Here is a 23,026-nt window from a genome sequence, read left to right on the forward strand (position 1 = left end):
GAAGAAATTGCGTTATATGGATTGATTAGTCAAAATATAGTGCATTGGAAAATAAATCATGGAAACTGTAACTGGTTTTTTTCTTCATCCAGTGTCTTGTTTAAAGTTGCTCAAATCAACAGAGATCAAAAAGAATTAAAAAGACTACTCAACCCAAAAATTATATATTTTTTATGTTACTTACTTCATGTTGTTTGTAGTAATGACCAAAAATTGAATCTCATGTTTTTATATAGAAAAGAGATAACAAAATTCCTGACACAATAGGCCTCAATGGGAACCAATGCTTAACATAAATCAAGCAATATTACAATGAAAAAAAAAAACTCAATTTACTTATATATCACATATTCAGGTGTATGCTAACAATATCCCAAACACATGTATTTTAATAAAAAATTGTAAAATATGCCACTTCTGGAATATCCTCTGATTGACAGCTGGGGAGTATGCTTAAATGGGATTGTCCTATTGAATTGAAGGCCTGCCTTTAATGTCATTCATTGGTCATTAAACCACAACAATATGTTTTTGGGTTTTAAAAGGCAATATGTAAAACTGCACTGTTAACTTGACCTTCTGCTTATTGAAGCCCCTTCATAGTTTCTACCTGATAATGCTTTTTACTTGCTTTTCTTTTCTAATTACATTCATCCAAAATGGTTTTAGGGCAATATCAAACCTGTAAACATTGCAATCTAGCTCCAGCCTCACTGGGCCACATGTTTTGGGCGTGCACCAAACTAACAACATTTTGAACCAAAATCTTTAAATACCCATCAGACAGCCTTGGTGTCACAGTCACTCTTAATCCCTTAACAGCTGTGTTTGGTGTACTCTCAGATGGGCTTAAAGTGGAGAAAGACAAACAAATTGTAATTGCCTTTACCTCACTACTAGCACATAGACTTATTTTGCTCATCTGGAAAAATCCCAGCCCGCCTCTGTTAAGTCAGTGGGTAACTGATGTTCTGTACTATTTTAAATTGGAAAACATCAAATTCTCACTTAGAGGACCTGTTAAAAACTTTTTTTTTTTTTAAATATGTCAAGCTCTAATTAATAACATTTTAGAATAAGCTTCTACTTTGGGGAAAAGGATACTCTTCCTTTCTTGCTGCTTTTAAAGATGAGCTCTGGTTGTTTGCTCTCCCCTCTTTCTGTTGGATGGGGGTTGAATTTTGTTTTTATTTGTTTAGTTTGACTTGATTGTGTGGAATGTTATTTGCTTCTAATTAAAATCAATAAATAAATAAAAAAAATAAAAAAAATAAAAAGAAATACAAACCATCAATGTCCTCTTGCCCTCACCAACCCAATTCTACTCGGGGGGTATCCATAAAATGAAAAAAACATATGAGCCATACTGCATGGGCCCGACTGCCACCAGGTCACCAACAGAGGTTTAGGAAAAGAAGGTTTCAAAGGAACAAAAAGAGCCAGAGAAACACATACAGAGAGGTGTAATCGAACATCTGCACTGCAGAGCAACAGCCACAGACTGTGCCAAAACTGCGATATGCTCTACTGAGCCACAACACAGACAATTCCAACAGGAAGATATCATAAAATGTAGCCTTCCAAAGATTAGGAGAGACTTGGTCTAGAGATTTCCATCAGCAGGCCAGCAGCAATCTTAGCTGCCAGTATACACAGTGCAATATTTGGGAGATGAACAAGCCGCTAGTGGATAGAAGAAAGTGATAAGGATAATTCTAGGAGAAGATAGGAAGTTCACAGGACACAAAGGCAGCCATGATTTAAACAGACAAAAGTGCAGAAAGAAAGAACAGGGGGCAGTGCAAGGACATGTGACAAAAATTGCCAACTGTGCCATATAAAAACAAATGACAAGTGGGATCAGGGACCAGTCTAATAAGGTGGTGTTGTCTATCGGTAGGGCATAACAAATGAATAAATTTAAACTGACTATGCTGGTGACATGGATTGCAAAAAGAGTTTGATATGTTAGTGAAATAGGTTTTCCAACTGAGCAAAGAGGCTGGAGTAAGGTCTGATTGTCAAACTGAATTAATAAGGAGTGGTTTATGACTGAACTCCATAAGAAGGGCATATAATGTAGAAACTGGTTTACTAAAAGGAAAGAGGGAGGAAAAGAGGTCTTCGAAGGGATGTCTTCATTTGAGCCTGTATCCCAGCCATTCATTTTTTTAACCAAAATACAGTATATATGTTAGGGGCATTGTGAGTATGCAACTGGATATCTCATATATGAATTATGCAACATGAGTAAACAGATTTTATTGTTTGTTAAGCATTGGTCCCCATTGAAACCTGTTATGTCAGGAACTATTTTATCTCTTTTTGTCAGAAAAATATGAGACACATGTTTACAATCATTACAACAAAATGACACAGGGTATGTAATAGAAAATGTTTTATTTTTGGTGGATTATTCCTTTAAGTGAAATTGAAAGAAAGAAAGAAAGAAAGAAAGAAAGAAAGAAAGAAAGAAAGAAAGAAAGAAAGAAAGAAAGAAAGAAAGAAAGAAAGAAAGAAAGAAAGAAAGAAAGAAAGAAAGAAAGAAAGAAAGAAAGAAAGAAAGAAATTCTTTACCTAAATCAAAGCAAGACACACCAAAGACGATATTGTCAACAGCAAGATCTGCCCTTGAACCTGAGCCCCATGTAGCGTTCAACACCAAGTGAAAACTGAAAAAAACAAGAGTCAGTATAGAGGATTCTTAATCAGAATTGCAGTCATTTGCAAGTCACTCACAATATACAATTGTTCTTGTCCACTTCCTTGTTGCTTGTTTCATTGAATGTCTTCTTTTGTTTTTTTCTATAAATCCATCCAGGCAGAATAAATATTAAATAACCATCAGGGTTAATCAATGGCATAAAGGAGCTCCAGTAGCGTTTCTAGACACACTCCTGTTAATTTATTGGCTGAAAGTACTCAGTGTCAGTGTGTCAGAGACAGGATGCGCTGATTTGTTCATAATGGATCTCAGTTTTGTTTTAATACCACCTACTAACACTGTAGAGCTACATGGAGACTTCATTGTACATGAGGGCAAATTACTGAAGAGAATATCTGTAAAGTGTGGACTTGATGATATGAACAGGAATGATAAATTATTGAATTTCATTAGATGATATGGAGTATTCTGCAGTGGGCTGGCACCCTGCCCAGGATTGGTTCCTGCCTTGTGCCCTGTGTTGGCTGGGATTGGCTCTAGCAGACCCCGTGACCCTGGGTTCGGATTCAGCGGGTTGGAAAATGGATGGATGGATGGATGGATATGGAGTATTCATACTAAAGACCATATCTCAACACATGATGGCTAATAGGTGTGTTTAGTTCTACAGAACTTTGAGCCTAAAGATTAATGACAGAATAATGTAGGTAGTTCTGCTATCAACCCTAAAGCTGTTAATTCTGGTCACTCAGGTATATAGGAGGTAAAGTGAAGAATAATGTCAGCTCATCACCACATCAAAATTATTTGTGAAGTGTGCACTGTAAAATAGACATACTCTATACATGTACAAATGTTATGTGCTGTTTAAGAAAAATATTAGGTTCGTCACTGTAGGAAATTATAATATCACTTAACACAAAACTGAAAACTACTGTACAAACATAAATACAGTTTCATTCTTTAGTCTGCACTCAAAATTCTAGTGAAAAATACATTCTAAAAATGTAACTTTTTCACATTAATGATGATACAGGTTAAACATCAATACTGTCCTGCTCCATTAAATATAGATTTTTCTGTATTAGTGATTCATAAGTCTCTCAATTAAAAGTCAAATCAAAGGACCTGTCAGGATTGAAGTAAGTATAACAGCAGTCAAATTCATATGTTCTAGTATCTTATTTTAAAGGTCACAGGACCTTTAAATAGGTAGTTGAACGTAACAATACTTCACATGGCTGCATGGTTAAAAGGTGTCAGTGAAGAAGAATGCTTCTTGGTTATATTTCATGTCACTCCAAACAGATTTCACAAAAGTGCACGCAATCACTATTTGACTTTGTAGTGCATATATTATTTGTTTATGAAATAAAACAAACGAATTAGGGGATTCTTTTAGAGGATTAGGGGTTTAGGTCTTAGAGTAACTTGTATCTCTAATATATATATGAGGCAGTTTTAACTACTTTAATCATTTACTATTGTTCCAGTTGTATTTATTGTATTTCTGTGATTGTTTATAAATGGATTTGTGCTATAAAAGACACTGTAAAAAGTTTGTTTTACTTGTTTAATAGCTTCTGAAAAAGGTTTTGCAGCCATAAGTGAATAACAATTTTTTTTAAACATCAGTCATTTCAAGCAGTAAAAGCCATTATATACGTATATACTTTGGCTATATTTTTTAATCAAATTAATGGCATACTCATAAAAAAGGTATCAATTTATTTCAAAAACATGAATGTTTTTGGGTGGCCAAACATATGAATGGTATGTAATTGAAAGCACACAACATGCAAGGTACAAAACATTTTATTACTGCCAACATTATCTATCAGGCTATGTTTTAGCACCCTACGCTGTTAAACTTTGGGTTTAAAGGCTGCAGTGATGCCGTTGTGGCTTTTTAAAATTATTATTATAAGCTGTTTCACTTGTCCATTATTGAACCCAGAACTGAACTTTAGGAATACCAGTACCTTGCAACGCAAGTGAACAGTGATTCAAATGCAGATAAAAAGGTTTCTAATAACCAATTAGGATGTAAACATGACTAAGTAAGGATAATCTAATAGGGTTTTACCATTAGGACACTGAAGGAACTGATGCTGAAAATGGGACTTTGCAGCCATATGTGAATAATACATTAAAATAAATTCATTTTTTGCAGTAATGGCCATTATATACACTAGTAATGTCTTGGCTATGTTTGCAAATCAATTTAATTGTATGAATTTCCCAAATCTTTGGCCAGTACTGTATATTGGCTTAAATTACAAATAGAGGAGTCTGAGTCAGTGGTACCATAAACTGAGGAATTGAAGTTGGAGTCGAAGGTTATGTGTAACAACTCTACAGCCCTGATCATACTCAAGACTCAAGCCTGTAATCACTGCAAAAGGTTACGAAGTTAGGAGCACGCGCTGATACAGCACATAGCCATGCCCACCACATGACAAACCAACTCAGGATCCCAGATTAGGACCCGAGTGCAGCCATGCAACAGGTGACACCTCAGCACCACACTAGTTCAGATGGAACAGTGTGAGGTTTTTTATGGTGGCTGGAGTGCCATGCATTGCCATTCCGGGGTACTGGCTTATGCCTGATGAAGTACAAAATTAATTTGCATGATTTTAGAATAAGCCTGCAACCGAACAATACATGAAAATAGTGAATCGGTCTGAATATTTTCTGAATACACTGTAAATAGGATATGTCCCAATTTGTACATGTGAGAATACTACCACAACTATTACTTAGTACTGGGTGGTATACCGGTTCATACCGTTTTTTATTTTTGTTATGATATGAATTTTTCTTATACCGCAACGCCGGTTTAAATTGCCTAAACAACGTTTGGAACATGGCGCAGCGGGAAACTGTTTAAGGGGGCTCTTTTTCACTGCTACACCCCTAAACACATGCAAAGGAGTACATGTGGTAGTGGAGGTATTGCGTGGTCAAAATGGACAGAGAACATTGAAGCTGTAGCAGATGATAAAGTTGAACAGGATGACACAGAAGAACTTTTGCTGGAAAAAGGAGCCGTGTCTGTTGTCTGGAAATACTTTGGATTTAAAAGGTTGGATGTGGACCATTATGTTCAAATGTGTGAATACTGTTTCTATACTACTAGATAATACTGCAAGCCAAGTTGTACTTGTTTTATTTTTTTCAATACTGTGTAATATACCTGGGTACTGTGTAATAGTGTGACAACATGTTGACTTTATTCTCGTAATTTGTTATTAAAGTAGATCATCGTAAACTAAACTTCGTCTTAAAATGAATATTTAATCTACTAGATTTTCTCAAACCCCATCATAAGTTATGTAGCATATTAAATGTTTTGTGTTAAGTGTTCCTGGAGCCATGTTAATCGCTACTTCTTCTTGCACTGATAGGAGGCGCAGACAGCACACAGAATACATTAATTTCATGATATCCCTGCTCCCTGAACATTTAGAATGCTATGATAAATACTTGATATCATTTTCATGATGAAATGCATTAAAGCACGGTGGCATGGAATTGTACTGCTGCCTCACAGCAATGGGGTCCCGGGTGTTCCTTGCTTTGAATTTGCATGTTTTTCTGGTGGGTTTACTCACGTGCTTCAGTTTCCTTTCAAAGTCATGTAGGATGTGGGGTTTTGTTATGCTATATTAACCCTGCTAGTGTATGTATTGCTCGTATTCACCCTGCGATGTGCTGGCGCCCCGTTCAGGATTTGCTCCTGCCTCGCACACAATGCTTGTTGGGATGGGCGCAACCCTGAATAGATGGCATAATTAAACATATATAACAAAGATTTCTTTTGTAAGTTCTGAACACTCCGTGATCTAAGTTTGTAACTAGTTTTAATTTCACAAAGACGTTTATTGTGTGATGATTGGTTATATGGAGAAAGAAAAAGGAAGGATAGGTGGGGGTTTGGTACGTCAGACAGAGACAGCACGCATGCAATAAAGAAAGCCCACTCAGAAGAACATCCATTGAATTCTGTGTTCATATCTCCGAACACCAGATCACGAACCCAACATTTACACAATATTTCAGTTAAACCTGTGTCATACCCATTCATACATCCAGTTTTTTGGAGCCTTGTCACACATGCCATAAAGTTCTCTACACTGAATGTAGACCTGGGGACCCCTTACTGCGAGGGAGCAGCACTACCGCCACACTACCATGCATGTTTAATACCTGCTTTAATGCATTTCATCCGGAAAATTATATCAAGTATTTATCTTAGCATTCTAAATGTTCAGAGAGCAGGAATATCATGAAGTGTATGTATTCTGTGCAGCAATCGCTGCTTGCGCCTCCTCTTAGTGATAGAGGAAGTCAGTTTAAGAAGCGCGTACAGCGATTAACAACTAGGTCAGGGAACACTTAACACAAAGCATTTAATGTGCTACATTAATTTATGATGGGGTTTGAGAAAATCTAGTAAATTAAACATTGATTTTACGATTAAGTTTAGTTTACGGCATTCTACTTTAATTACAAAATAAACAATGAGAATAAAGTGGAAATGTCGAGAAAAAAGTCAACATGTTGACTTTACTCTCGACATATAGTTTTTTTTTTCTTCCGTGTCCATATTTTTTTTTTCTTCACTGTGGCCCTAATACGCTTCCGTAGGGCTATACCACAAATAGCATTATAAATGCAAGTTGCAGTTTTATGATTTATGTATATAGCTTAGCTCAGGGGTGGGCAGATTCAGTCCTGGAGGGCCGCAGTGGCTGCAGGTTTTTGCTCCAACCCAATTGCTTAATAAGAAGCCCTTATTGCTCAAGTAACACTTCAGTTTCACTTTAGTTGTTTCGCTCATTAAGATTTTGAACCCTTATTGCTTATTTTAGTCTTAAACAGCTGTATTCTTGGTTTTTAATTGCTCCTAATTAGCAATACCATGCAAATGACAAAAGAGACCAGCATTTCTCCGTTTAGCTTGTTTTCATTTACACCTGTGTGTATTTATCATCCACTATTTGGTTTAATTAAATACTTGGAAGGAAAGTGAAGAGAAAAAAGTGAAGCACTGAGAATTACTCATTTGTTTTAGACTTCAAATCATTTGGATGATATCCTTAGAAAGGAAAATAAATCTAGGATATGAGAATGACCTGACACGGCAGAGTTAAAGCACTAGCAAGCCATGCAATTAAATAATTGACAAGGATTGGTTTTTAATTAAGCAACTGGGTTGGAACAAAAACCTGCAACCACTGCGGCCCTCCAGGACTGAATCTGCCCACCCCTGGCTTAGCTTGAAGCAAGGTCCATATTAATGCAGTTTGTCTTAATGATGGTTCAGTTGGTAAAGATGTCATCACCAAGTTGCACTTGTTTTATTTTATTTTAATTTGGTGAATACTATGTAATGCACCTGGGCTTGAAGTCATGGAAGTAATAGTATTATTAATGGAAGTTGCACCATTATTTAGTTTATTGTTATTATTTATTAGTTTAAATATTATGCAGTTTAATAATGGTAAAGTTGTGTAAAAAGTCACTTTAACGTGTCAGTGGACAGAGATTGTTAACATTAACAAAGTGTAGTTGGTTTACAAAAAATATTTACTATTTATTCATTTTCTAAGACATGTTCAGTGCAATACAACTTTTGACAAGCACCTCTGGATATTTTACTAAGTCTAAATGCCTCTTTGGATGGTTGAAAATATGTTGTCAAAATTTTATTTTAAGTTGTTTGCAAACTTTGTTCAATAAAAAGGCTCTATATTTTGACTGCATCTGCCATGCAATGTGATTCCTTCTCTTCATTAGTGCCACCCCCCTTGAAAACTATCACTTTATGAGGCCATGCAAACCTGTATTAATACTTGTGTGCAATGTTTTTTTGTACAATGTACAATTCTCATGACAGAGGAATAGGTTATTCTTTGCCAGTAATTGCAGTGGTTAAAATCCATTCATGCATGGAAAAAAAATACCGTCCAATACCATGAAACCGGTATAATTTTGAAAAATACAGTGATATAGAATTTTGGTCATACCATCCAGCACTACTATTACTATTAAGTAATCCTAGCTGCAGTGTACAGTTTATGAGTGTGCAAATGGGTGCTTTAAAATTTATGTAAAAAGCTGGACCTATCCATTATTGACCCATATCGCTCCCTTTTGGACTCAGATTTCCCATGTCCTGGTAGTCCAGCTGTGATGCATATACTGTACATGCTCAAAATTAATACATGAACTTTTAACTATAGCTGACTTAAACTCTGCAGATTACTCCACTCCTCCATTTTTAAACTAAAACATTCATTTCAGGGTAGACTCCTACATTAACAACGTTAGGCATAAAAAAATACAGGTGGTAGTTAATTACAAGCTATAGTTCCTAATATCTGAAGTCACCAATTAAATCTGAAGAAATTCATATTCAGGAAATGTATCTTCTTCTGAGATACAATGTCTTTCCTTTTATGTGAGCTCTTGACTTAACTAGACATATAATTTCCTGCTTGTAAATTTCACTCAGAAGACACAAATATTAAATTACCTGTTAACTTCTTATGCCATAAGGATTTTCAATCACTTTACCTTTCAGGTTAAAGTTGTACATACTAATTTCTTTTAAATAAGATTAATAACTTTGAACATCACAGATCCAGAGACTTCTGGGCCATAAGATTCACCTTTTCTTTCTTGTTGTGCCTATGTAATTCCCATTAGTATTTGCAGGAACAGGTATTCACCTAAACAAGTGTCAACCAGGATTCACACTTGAATACATCTCCTAAGAAATGTAGTACATTTCAGCAGAGACCTCCTGTATGAGAATTCCCTACTTTATTGAACCTTTCGGAAAGGCAGCTGCAAATAAGAATGAAGAAACAAGATAAATTAAAGCTTCCATGCAGCTACACACACCCACATCCAGGTTTCCCTTGATAATCACATGGGAGATGCAATCTGTAGTGAAATGCATCATCTCAAGTCACAAACCATGGACAAATGGTTGTAAATATGCTTTTCACTGGTCTGAATAATTTAACACTTGCATTATGTGCTTGGTGTGTGGGTGTGTTTGTGTGTGTCCTGCGGTGGGTTGGCACCCTGCCTGTAATTGGTTCCTGCCTTGTGCCCTGTGTTGGCTTGGAGTGGCTCCAGCAGACCCCCCGTGACCCTGTGTTTGGACTCAGCGGGTTGGAAAATGGATGGATGGATGGATTAAATGCTTTCCAGCACCTGTCCAGAGAGTAACTCTATTAAATAGAATTATGCTATACCTGTGTAATATATCACGCAGATGCACAGTGATCTCCACCCAGTTGTTTTTCCAACTGCCTGCTTGTTGCCAAACCAGAAGAGTTCTCCCCTGTATGTCACTGTCCTGGATTAATAGAGATATGGTGCCATTATAGACTCCAAAGAGATACAGCAAAAAGTGAACCTGCACACAAGAGTAAAGGGAGAAAAAAAAACAGTTAAAAAAACAGTTTACCTGATGAAGCCGAGTGTGAGTTCAAAATTAATCTGTTTACTGCAAAAATGTATATTTTAAGATTAATCAAAAACAACAAAGAAGATCCCAGATTTTATTACAATGGAGAAGTTTTGTCCTTTTACCTAATTCTTACATAAACCAGGATAACAATAATGTTCAGAAAGTGGACAGAAATATCTGATCTTCAATGTTTTTATTAGTATTTGAATTTCATTGTGTGCAATTATACAAGCCCAATCAAAAGCTGCTTCTTTTCCTGTTCTCCATTTTTTACCATATAACTAGTAGAGAAGTGAATTCATACTAATGAAAAAAAAAAGCCACAGAACTCAGGCAGGTACTATACGACCACAGGCAGCTGCACCTTACAGATTAGAACATTAGAAAAATCTGAGTGAGATCTGGACATTTAACATAACAAAGCTCGCCAGTCCTATCCACTTAACTCCTCCAAAATAACATCAAGTTGAGGTTTGAAGGTTGCTTAAATCCTACTGTCTGCCATACTACTTAGTAACTTATCCCATGTTTCTATGGTCCTCTGTGTAAAGAAAAACATCATAATGTTTGGGCAAAATTTACCCTGTAATAAGTTTTCAACTGTGTCCCCATGATCTTGTTGAACTCATTTTAAAGTAGCAGTCTCAATTCACAGTACTAATTCTCTTCAGAATTTTAAATACTTAAAAATGAAAAATCCCACTTTTTTAATCTTTCCTCATAACTCATCCCCTGAAATCTTGAAATCAGCCTAGTCATTCTTCTCTGGACTTGTTTTTGTAGCCTTGTGACTAAAACTGCACATAATACTCTGGGCGAGGCCTCAGTAGTGCATTATAAAGCTTAAGCATAACCTCCTTTGAATTGTACTCTATGCATCATGCTATATAATCTAAAATTCTGTTAGCCTTCTTAATGGTTTCTGAACACTGTCTGGAAGTTGATAGTGATGAGTCCACTACAACTCCTAGATCCCTCACATAAGGTGTACTTTCTAGTTGTGTAATACTTCCTACATGTAATACTTTACTTTTACTTACATTAAATTTCATCTGTTATAAATCTGACCCAGTCTGTATGCTGCCCAAGTCCCTCTGTAATGATTCAATGGATTCAAGATTATCTGACAATCTACATAGCTTCATATCATCTGCAAACTAAACCAGCCTGATTATATTCCCATCCAAATTTACATACAGTATATTAAAAATAGCAACGGCCCTAGCACTAACCCCAGAGATATACCACTCTAAACACCACCCAATTTTTATAAGGATCATCGCACCACAACCCTCTGCTTCCTGTGTTTTAGCCAATTTTTCACTCATCTACACACTGTACTCTGAACTCCCACTTTTTAGTTTGATTTCCAGCCTCCCATGCAAGACCATATCAAATGCTTTCTGAAAGTAAAGATAAATAACATCTTATGCTCCACTCTCATCATATCCATTTTTTGCTTCCTCATTAAATTCTAGCATGTTAGTAAACATGACCAACCTCGAAAGAACCAATGCTGACTGTTCAGTAAAACTTTTTTTGCCATGTGTTACTCAATCTTATCCTTAAATAGCTCTTTCCATTAATTTACATGTGATGCACATGATGCATAAGCAAGTGTAAGCAACCATCTACATATAGTATGTCACATTTTCTTCCTTGAAGTAAGGCCAATAAGAATTCCAGTAGATGACGTCAGGCTCATATAAGAGGTCACATTTAGGTCAGACACAATATTTGGCTAGCTGTCTTTAAAGCTATACTAGTCATGAGCATGGTCATAATCTTTTTAGTAATTTCATTGCTGAAGGAGATGTCAATAACACAGAGGGAAAAAAAGAGACCAGTCAGCCCACCCAACAGATGGTCGCTTTTTTTTTTATCTGTACAGGTGACTGTTATACTCTTAAGCACTACTGTATTCATTTAAAGCGAAGGTATTCCTCATGCTTGAAATAGTCTTAAATGATTTTTACCAGAATGTAAATAAGATTCTGGTTAAGTTTGCAGATTACACTAAACTAGGTGAAATAGCAGATAACCTATAATCAGCTGATGCATTGCAGATGGACCTGGACTGAATTCAGACTTGGGAAAATTTGTGTCACATGAAATTTAACAGAAGTAAGCACTATTGTTTTATGATGTGAATTAGGGGCTTTGAGCAATTAGGAATTATTTTTTATATTAATGTCTATTTCTTTATTTTAAACATTATTCATTTTTCATTGCTATGTTTTGTTATTTTCATATTATAATTTCCTTTCTTGAAATTTCTGTGATTTGTGTATCTGTTTGTTGGTAGCCACTGCACCATTGCCAGCCTTGTGACCAGAAAGTCACATGATATATGACATTAATAAAGTATCTATCTATCTATCTATCTATCATCATGCTCTGCTATATCATGACAATTCAAGTGTCCATAATTTTGAATTGCATGGAAAAACTTTGTTGCAGACAATTGTGGAGTCAGGATGTTTTTTTTTTTATTTGACTAAGAGTGCTTTGTTGTTTTGATTTAAATGATTTTATGGTTAAGACTTTTGTTTGCTTCAGACCTATTGCTGTAAAAAAAAAAAACTACTGTAATTGTATAGATATTTTTCACAGTAAAGTTTTTAAGGTCCCAACGGTAATTTTACCACATTGCTTGGTAATGTATTCCATGTGTCAGCTGTTCTGTACGAATAGAAAAACGCTGCAATAATAGTGCAAAATAATGTTGTGAATCCTACTATTTATACTCCACCACCCCAACAAAGTAAGTATGCATCGTTTTGTGCAAATATTTTTCTTTGATTTTTTTTTTTTTACTAATTATTAACCTTTATCCTTCTTTGGAAGACACATGAAGAGGCTCAAGAAACCTTGTTCGGCTATGGGAAAACACAAAATGGTGATTAAGAAAAGCATAAAAGTAATCATTATTTCTACTGCTTGGAAATCAGACATCCTCATCTTCTAATTTACGCATGTGTTTACAGATCGGAGACCTATAGTCTCAGACAGCAATGAAATTTTTAATGATCCAATGTATTGAAATCAACTTCATTTTGCATTTCTTGTTTGACTTGCATGCTAATAATGAACCACTGAAATTGCTCGGAATTATAGACAGGTGAAAAATCTCATGCTTAATACTGTACATCTTACCAGACAGTCCTCAGATGAAGAGGGAGGTGGTAGAGTGAGGCTTGACACTGAAGCACTTCCTTCCATGTGCTTATTACGGACTTGTAAAAACAGGAAGTGCCCTGGGGAGCAGAGGAAAAGAAAGGTCAAGTACATGGATTAGTCTCAATTCAGGCTACTTCTTGGGGTTCAAACACAATCTGAATATAGGTTTTTAACCTCTGCATCTGAAGGCTACCAATATTTCCACCAAAGCCAAAGACCAGTAAATGCAATAGCTTACCAAGTCTTTAGAAGAACTAAACCTTCAAAAATATGTTCATGGACCTGTATTCATCTACAAGGGCACATTTTGAACAAATGTTAGGAAGTGTTTCGTCATGCAAAGGACCATTGACACATGTAATAAATTACCAAGTAGTGTGGTCTTATGGGACTTTAGGGACTTTCAAATATCAAGTTGATGATATTCTGAGCAAACTAAATAAATAGGATGAAACTTGTTGAGCTGAATGGCATGTTCTCGTTATAATTGTTCTAATGTTCTAAATATAAACCAATGTTTTTGTTACTAGGATAAAATGTTCAGATAACAGACATTTCTTATATTTCATATTGGCAGCTGCTTGTTGGCTGGGGCTAAGCTGCAGCTGTTGACAGAAGACCAACACTACACTTTCTATCCGTGCTTTGAATTCATCAGCAGGTTCACTAACTCTGCATAAGTATGTCAGCAGTACTGTAGCTGGGCTTTGCCTGACTATGTGACCAGACCTTGCAGCAAATTTTCTAGTTTGCATCATTCCAGTGTTATCATTATTTCCGAATTTTGAGTTTGCAAGTCCTCTAAATGTTGTGTGGATCTCATTTTTCTCCTTCACATGACAAAGACCTACAGGGTATTAACTTTAAAGACAATAATCAGATTACCTTGTGTGACCTTTAGGGCAGAGCCCAATAACTCTTCATTCTTGGAAAGATCCTCTGATGTCACTATGATCCAGGAGTGCTGTTCCCCCAACACTGTCCATCCACACTTGCCACTCTCAAATGAGCAGCTGGAACCAGGAGGGAGTGCATCTACAAGTGTGAGAAAAAAAAAGACGATTAGGACTCATGCTCACTGTTAGTCTTACATCATTAGGCATCTAACACAACTGTTGTTATGATGTTGTTTATGGTGTGCTCTATAGCAGCGGGTTTTCACTCCAGCTGAGTCAAAACTCAGACAATAATCCAGGCAGGTAGTGTAGCCTAATAGTTCTGAACATAGACAAATCAGAATAAGGCTGGCACTACAGTTCAAACCAGTGTTTCATTATGTGTCTCTGAACAAGCATAAAAAAACAAGTGCAATATAAACACAAATTATAATTTTGAAATATAAACAAAGAAACATTTTGGAACGTTTATAGAAAAATAGACACTTTACATACATATATAAACAAATCTATACAGGGTGGTTCCAGATTATTTTTGTTTTGTGTTCTTTATTTCACCTAGTTTTCGCATACCCTTTGGAGTCAGAGCGCAGGGTCAGCCATTTTACAGAGCCCCTGGAGCAACTGCAGGTTAAGGGCCTTGCTCAAGGGCCAAACAGAATAAGATCTCATTTGGCTGTAACAGGGATTTGAACCAGCAACCTTCTGGATACCAGCAGAGATCCTTAGCCTCAGAGACATCACTCTGCCGGTGGGCATGCAACAATATCCACCCATCAAGTAAGTACATAATTGATTGCCTTAGCAATGTCAATATGACTACTGAAATGGAAAGGAAGCATTTTGATTAAAGAAAGCTGGAGTGTAACAGATCTCATGGACTCTGAATACAACATATGAATTATCATTCTTTTGTCAAGGATGAAAATTAATATTTAATTAGCATATCATGTCAACAGTTAGCTGATGATAATTCAAGATGAACACAAACATATTCCTTTGCAGTCTATGTGATAACATGTAGTCTATGTTGTCTGCATTGCTAAGAATTACATAAAACTTTGTTTGGTTTGGCACAAGGTTAGTGCAGAGGCCTTGGGATGGTGTTTGCAATACAGCACCTTATAATTCAAAATTTCTTAAATTGGCTACCTTAAACAGTAGTTCATATAAGTTTCTATATACTGCAAGTTCATATCACTTGAGTATCCCACAATGCACATACATTTTTTTTCCAGTAATTTAGTAAATATTTCCACTTTACACATATAAAACATTCTTAAACCCACTTAATCCAATTCAGGTTCATGGGTGTGCTGGAACCTATCCCTGTATTGCTGGGAGCAAGACAGAAAACAGCAATTGACAAGACACCAGTTTATCACAGTATTGTAATTCAAAACCAGTTTGAAAGGCAAAATCATCAAAAGCCCATTCCAAAAACACAAAAAGAGTTAAATAATACACGTTAACACAAAGGATCAAGGAGTAGGGACAAGATGTCACTGCAACAAGCAGTGGTTTAAAGAGCTGTGTATATACATTTTTCCCACGTGACTGAAGTATCAACTACTATAGCACCTGAGAGTAATTTATACATAGTGGGACTTAAACACTAAAGTCATAACTGTGAAATAGAGATCAAAGATACATTTAAATATATGAAACACAATGAAAGCAAAACATAACCAAGAGAATGGGAGAAAACAACAAAACCAACAACCAACAAAAACAAAAGTAAATACAAAGACAAATAAAATTTTAACACCCAGGGCCCATTCACACTCATATTCACTGGGGTCAATTTACAGTTGCCAATTAGCCTGAACTGAACCTATTCTGTATTATGATTATTCTGTCACCAACTACCAAAATGATACCTGGCTTCACAAAATCTAGGTTGAGTAGCATTCAAAATGGGTTTTCCCCTAAAATTTAAGTGGGATGCAGCCTATATGAATGCAGAAAGAGAAAAGCCCAGGACAGCAAGACACTTCTGAGAGAAAAATCTGTTACTTAAAATAAAAAAACCTCTGGCTCTTTATTCTATTGTAATAAATTATACTTTGTTTAAAGTATATAGAAAACTACCAAAAAGGAGCAAAAAAGGATAAACAAACAAAATCAAGTCTGATATCTAATAATCAAGAATGTACAAAACCAGAACAAAATAAGTATATATAAAAAAAAAAAAAACATAATGGTGTGCCCTCCAATGAAAATCCACATGAAGAGGATTGAGGTACATAACTAAATGCTGTAATATTTAAATAAACATAATACATACATACAAAATAACTCATTTTGTACTAATATAACAAAAGAATATTTGAAACATAACATACTAGGAGGCCAAAAACATAGTAGGTAACATAAAAAGAGCCAATTAAAGGAAAACGCTTTTAAACCAGTGAAAACCCAGTTTAAACCCTAACATTTTGGAGCTGTGGAAGGAAAATGAGGAGTATACACAGAAAAATCCATGCAGGCATGTGAATAACTTCCAAACTCCACACAAACAATGACTGAGTATGGTCTGGAAATCCAGAACTCTTGATCCATGAGGCAGCAGTGCTAGTCACATAACATAAAATTCTCAAATTAGCATAATCCAATTCAGAGACATGGCCTATTCTTGCAGCAACTGGAGCAACGAAGGAATAATCCTGAACAGCCATTCTCACTCTTACAAAGGGCAATGCTTGGGAATTAAGGTAAAAATTACAGTAGGTTTCTTTCTCTGTAGTTTTTTCTCAACTTTTCAGTTATGTTTATTTTGAAATATCTTCAAAGAAGCCATGATAAATAACAATACATTTGAATCTCTCAATATAAAATTGATTGGTAAACTGTTGAAAAAACTATTTTTCAAAACATATTACTGACCTGTATTGCTGATGGTGTGCATTGTGAAAGTTCTATATAAAATTAAAGCTAACAGTGTACTGCCAGATGCCATTAAAGTGCATAGGTATAAGTTGATTATAATATCCTATACTGCACTACAAGCACTCAGACTTATCTTGCTCAGATGGAAGAACCCCAACCTACCTTCTATAACTCCGTGGGTAAGTACAAACCTTTCTAAAACATGGCAATAATTCTACTAATATTATTTTAGAATAAGAATTATGAGCCTGTGGTCATCTATATTATGTTATAATGGTAATCATTTTACCATATTTAGAAAAGTTATATTTTATTTTTTTGTTCATGTCTCCCTTCTTTTACTCTTTCTTTCTCTTAGGTGAGGATGGAATCTTGTTTTACTATTATTTCACCATTGCCTTTATTTCAAAGTAAATGGTTGCATCTGTTAAGTTATTGTTATTTCTTTGATTGAGTACCATACAGAGTGTAAAAACCCAACTGCAGCCTCTTTGTGGCACTGTGAAAAGGTGTCCAATGCAGTTTCTGTTATTAACTTCAAACATGGCAAGCTTGCAAAGAATACGAAAAAACAGAACCAATTATGTAATTGGGATTCAAACCCAATCCAGGTGGAGTACCTCGTTCAGCTGGGGGAGAATGGGCAATCTTGAGGATCCTCGGTCGTCATCAAGTAAAATCCTCTAGGAAAAATATAGTGGCAGTAGGCCACCATATTCAAATATCTTTACAGAGGAAAGATGAAGACAGATAGAAAACTTGCCCACTGAGACTGACAGTACAGTTTTCAAAGGCAGTGTTGGCTGGTCCACTGTAACAAAGAAAACCATCACCTTCCATATATTCCTTATATACCCCTTTAGGTTCATGTGATTAGAAGCATAGAAGGCACTTTGATTATAGTTCATCCTAACGTAAGATATTAACTATTGATAGCTTTCAGGTTGTTATCTTAAATACTACCAACATAACTTCAATTTGCACTTACTGTACCCATAATGTTACAGTATATATAGTCGTACTGTGAAACATGGCTAATGGAGGCTCCCACCTGTTGAAAGGTTCTCTGACACTAAAGATAACTCTAATACTGAGCACCCTAGGATATTTTCTCCAAACAAACACTTTAGGCTTATAGCTTACCACACAGAGAACCCTCATCCTCTCCAAGTGGGCAGTCATTGTGGAAGTCACACAGTCTTTTCTTGTTGATACATGTGCCAACCTCGCAAAGGAAGGAATTATCAGTTGTGCAACCATCTTCACCAGGCCATGGATCTCTTCCATCTAAAGGTGAAATGATAGAACAGAAAAGAAGGACCATAGACCAATACTCAGCAGACCAATTCTTCACATGTCTCATTTAATATGCATCATCCACTCTGTTCACATGCAGTCTTTCACATACATACACATACTTCTCAAGGGACCCACTGCTCCACTGATACAAATGTGTCCATTCTTTCTGCAGTCTATAACACACATGTGCTCTCTTCTTTCATGTCACTACTCCTCACACTGTAAAGGCCCACACCCTGACCCCAGACACTGACTTTCTCATACCTTGTGTGCAGTCCACAAGACTAATGGAGTCAAGTCCCACAGTACTCAGGCTCTCATACCCACAGGCAGAGTAAAGAAGAGTGATTCGGAATGGAGTAGGCACCTCACCAATGTGAGCTGTCAACAGCTCCCACTGCCCTCTGCACCAATGACAAAGAAGGAGTTGAAATTAACTTCAAGTGTGGATGACTTGCCCTTTCTGAATACTACATGCAAACATTATGTAAAAGAGAGACTTTGGTACCAATAGAACACAGCATTTGTATAGCAGAGTGACTCGCCTATCATTGTGCTTCCTCTACAAGAGACAAGGAGGTATTGTAACCCTTGCAGAATACACCATGCAATCAACCACAGCAAAAGCTACACCTCAGTCTCACTTAATTTGTAGATAAATATTCTTCACTCATTATAGAGTAAAAGTGTGACAGAAAATCTTGTGGATGGAAAAGAGGATAGAAAAATATAGCGTAGCACTTTCAAAGAGTCCAACGTCTTCCTTATGTTTTTGGAGTACTAGGGTGTTGTACCGTGTTAGCCATTATGAATGTAGAGAAAAGCCAAGCAAAATGACACCTTTAATTGGTTAACTAAAACGATTACAATATGCAAGCTTTTGAGGCAACTCAGGCCCCTTCTTCAGGCAAGATGTAATCTTTATGTTATGTTTTTGGAGAGATTTATCTTGCAATCTTGTCAACAGTCTCTGGGTGGCATAAGTGAAGCCAAGTGAACGCTAGGTCCGCAAAACACGTGACCATTTCTGTTTCTGCTATAACACACGTCTCTATGTAACTGGCTATTGAAAACGAAATTGAATTAACAGTAGTCTTCACGTTTTATTTATCTAAAGACAAGGCTCTGATTAAAATAATGTGATGAAGACCATGGAGCGGCTGCTGCTTCACCACCTGAGGCCACTGGTCCGCCACACTCTCAACCCTCTGCAGTTCGCATACCAGGAGAAGGTGGGAACAGAGGATGCCATCATCTATATGCTACACCAATCCCTCTCCCACTTGGACAGAGGCAGTGGTGCTGTAAGAATTATGTTTCTAGACTTCTCTGGCGCCTTCAACACCATCCAACCTCTGCTCCTTAGGGACAAACTGACAGAGATGGGAGTAGATTCATACCTGGTGGCATGTATCATGGACTATCTTACAGACAGACCTCAGTACGTGCGTCTCGGGAACTGCAGGTCTGACATTGTGGTCAGCAACACAGGAGCGCCGCTGGGGACTGTACTTTCTCTGGTCCTGTTCAGCCTATATACATTGGACTTCCAATACAACTCGGAGTCCTGCCACGTGCAAAAGTTCGCTGACGACACTGTTATCGTGGGCTGCATCAGGAGTGGGCAGGAGGAGGAGTATAGGAACCTCATAAAGGACTTTGTTAAATGGTGCGACTCAAACCACTTACACCTGAACACCAGCAAAACCAAGGAACTGGTGGTGGATTTTAGGAGACCCAGGCCCCTCATGGACCCCGTGATTATCACAGGAGACTGTGTGCAGAGGGTGCAGACCTATAAATACCTGGGAGTGCAGCTGGATGATAAATTGGACTGGACTGCCAATACTGATTCTCTGTGCAAGAGAGGACAGAGCCGGTTATACTTCCTTAGAAGACTTGCGTCCTTCAACATCTGCAATAAGATGCTGCAGATGTTCTATCAGATGGTTGTGGCGAGTGCCCTCTTCTACGTGGTGGTGTGCTGGGGAGGCAGCATTAAGAAGAAGGACACCTCACGCCTGGACAAACTGGTGAGGAAGGCAGGCTCTATTGTAGGCATGGAGCTGGACAGTTTGACATCCGTGGCAGAGCGACAGGCGCTCAGCAGGCTCCTATCAATCATGGAGAATGCACTGCATCCACTAAACAGTGTCATCTCCAGACAGAGGAGCAGCTTCAGTGACAGACTGCTGTCACCGTCCTGCTCCACTGACAGACTGAGGAGATCGTTCCTCCCCCACACTATGCGACTCTTCAATTCCACCCGGGGGGGTAAACGTTAACATTATTCAAAGTTATTGTCTGTTTTTACCTGCATTTTTATTTACCTGCATTTTTATCTTTACTTTAATATTGTTTTTTGTATCAGTATGCTGCTGCTGGAGTATGTGAATTTCCCCTTGGCATTAATAAAGTATCTATCTATCTAAAATGGTGCACAATGAAGGTTTTTAAAAATGATACAACTCTCAGGATAACAGAAGTCATCCCCTCCTGTAATTATTTTTCTTAAGTTCTGTTGCCTTTACTTTATACCAAATGTCAAACAAAAATCAAACTTCATTTGAAGCAAGTAGCACTTTAAGCACCTGTGTCTCATTTGAGTAGAACTATGGAAGCATGATTGAGAATAATAGTTCATTACATTGATACAGAATATAAGCTGAAAAGCAGATACTGGCAATGCTGTTTCTTTAAATAAGTGCACCTCTTGTTACAATACATTACTCATAAACAGGGACACAAGCGCTCAAGAAGTAAGTCTGTTAGCAGCAGCATGTAACAATGTCTTACTATCTTACTAAACATTTATTGAGCTTCCAATATATTTGCATTGTTACATTTAAATAAACACACATGCAACATTTGTTTACTTAATAGAGCAGAACCCCAATTTAACATGTCCATGTTAAACATGTTTACCCATTTTACATTTTTGAATGGCGACTGGTGGGGACATTTATTTATAACATTTAAAAAATTTAAAAAAGAGGAATGAGTCTTAATTTTTATTTTATAAATATTTTTATATCTATAATTTACTGCATTAAAAACAGTGACAATTTTTATAACAAGTGTGATGCATACTGCAAAAATAAAACAGAAAAGCTATCAAATACTAAATCTTTTGGTTTTCATTTAATCTTTTAACAGTTTCAGATTAGCAATATTTAAGTTATTCCTTGTAAATATGAGGTTCTACTGTACTATGTGTAAACAGAATACAGTATATGCAGTTGGCAAGACAAGTTTGTTGTTAATTGAAATTAATTACCTCATCAATACTACATGAAAGATTGGAAAAGAGTCTTAAAGCTGGTACTTTTTTTAAAAAAAGGGGCATATGTTAAACTATTATACAACATTTAATTATGTTTATGGATCACATTTATACACTATAAATTCTAGGACAATTTGGTAATCTTCAGAGAAAAATAATGAATAAAAGAACAGTCACCATGGATACATTATAATAACAAGTCTGTTCACTTAAACTATGTAACTAGTCCATTTGACCTCTTAGTCAGTGGCAAGTGGACTGACTTTGGGTTTTTATTTATTCCTCTCCCAGTTAGACAGTCACTTTGTGTTATTTAAATAAAATGTTTGGGAAGTTTATGATGAAGCTGATGAGGCCTCCGACCATGTTGTACTGTATAATGGCAGGTGCTGCTGAAAGCACTTGGCTTTAGTTCTCTCTGCCTACATCTCACAGTGTCCTCCCATTTCTGAGGCTTCATGTCTTTCTCTACTGTTCTGAATAACTGAATAAACCATGAAGTATTTGATTGCATATGAATGCACAAATTAGGCTGAATACATTAATACAGATCAAATTCAAGTTCATTATTATAAACATATCATGAGGATATAAGCCATTAAAGCAATAGTTGAGATATGGTTGGTTAACAATGGAGGAAAGGAAAACTACTCAACAGCATTCCTGGATAAAAAGACGGTCAAGAAGGTCTACAGTTAGTTGTCATTGACAAAGTCATAGTCAAATGTTAAAGTTCTGACAAACCAAGTCAGCTTGACACCTAATCACTTATGGACAGTCTATACTATAACTTCATGTTCCTGACAGTCCAATAACAACAGTAAATCTTTGCAGTCTTGGATTACAAGGATTCCACTATTTCTTATACCACTTTTCTTGGGTAAAAAGTAGTAGCTTGGCAATACCACGGTGATAGCAGTGGCCACTGTAGGATACTAAGAAGCATAGTAGGAGGGAGTATTTCAATAAATGTTTTCATAATGACTGCCATCTTTGTACTTTTATGCAAACATAATTGTAATATAAACAACTGATCATGAATTCATGCAAAAAATGCTATAGTAAAGTGTCTTCAGTCTAGATTAAGACTAGGCTTGATGTGGATATAACTGGCAAGCTCTGTTAGGCTAAGCTGTTCTTGTCTAGATTGGTCTAATGTTCAAAAAAAAAAAAAAAGATGCTGAGATGCTGATCAGGCATTCCTAAAAACTGGAAATGGGAAAAACACTCCACAGGTCACTGTCCCACTAATGTTTTTGTCAGTCTTTAGAATCTTCAGACATCAGGCATTTTGAAATCATAATATACCATCTGGTATGTAT

The 23,026-nt window shown here is 36.5% G+C and overlaps 1 protein-coding gene across 1 annotated transcript in view; it reads right to left on the bottom strand.

Moving 5' to 3' along the window:
- ltk (leukocyte receptor tyrosine kinase) overlaps positions 1-23,026 on the bottom strand; it is a 186,992-nt gene that overhangs the window by 56,571 nt on the left and 107,395 nt on the right. The window contains exons 5-10 of the mRNA XM_028822370.2: positions 18,686-18,825; positions 18,266-18,409; positions 14,223-14,372; positions 13,314-13,414; positions 9,940-10,103; positions 2,578-2,672 (exon numbers count right to left, since the gene is read on the bottom strand). Coding sequence (XP_028678203.2) covers positions 2,578-2,672; positions 9,940-10,103; positions 13,314-13,414; positions 14,223-14,372; positions 18,266-18,409; positions 18,686-18,825 — 794 coding nt within the window. The remainder of the gene's footprint in view (positions 1-2,577; positions 2,673-9,939; positions 10,104-13,313; positions 13,415-14,222; positions 14,373-18,265; positions 18,410-18,685; positions 18,826-23,026) is intronic.

This window comes from Erpetoichthys calabaricus, chromosome 16 (genome assembly GCF_900747795.2).
Source record: "Erpetoichthys calabaricus chromosome 16, fErpCal1.3, whole genome shotgun sequence".
Lineage (NCBI taxonomy): Eukaryota > Metazoa > Chordata > Cladistia > Polypteriformes > Polypteridae > Erpetoichthys > Erpetoichthys calabaricus.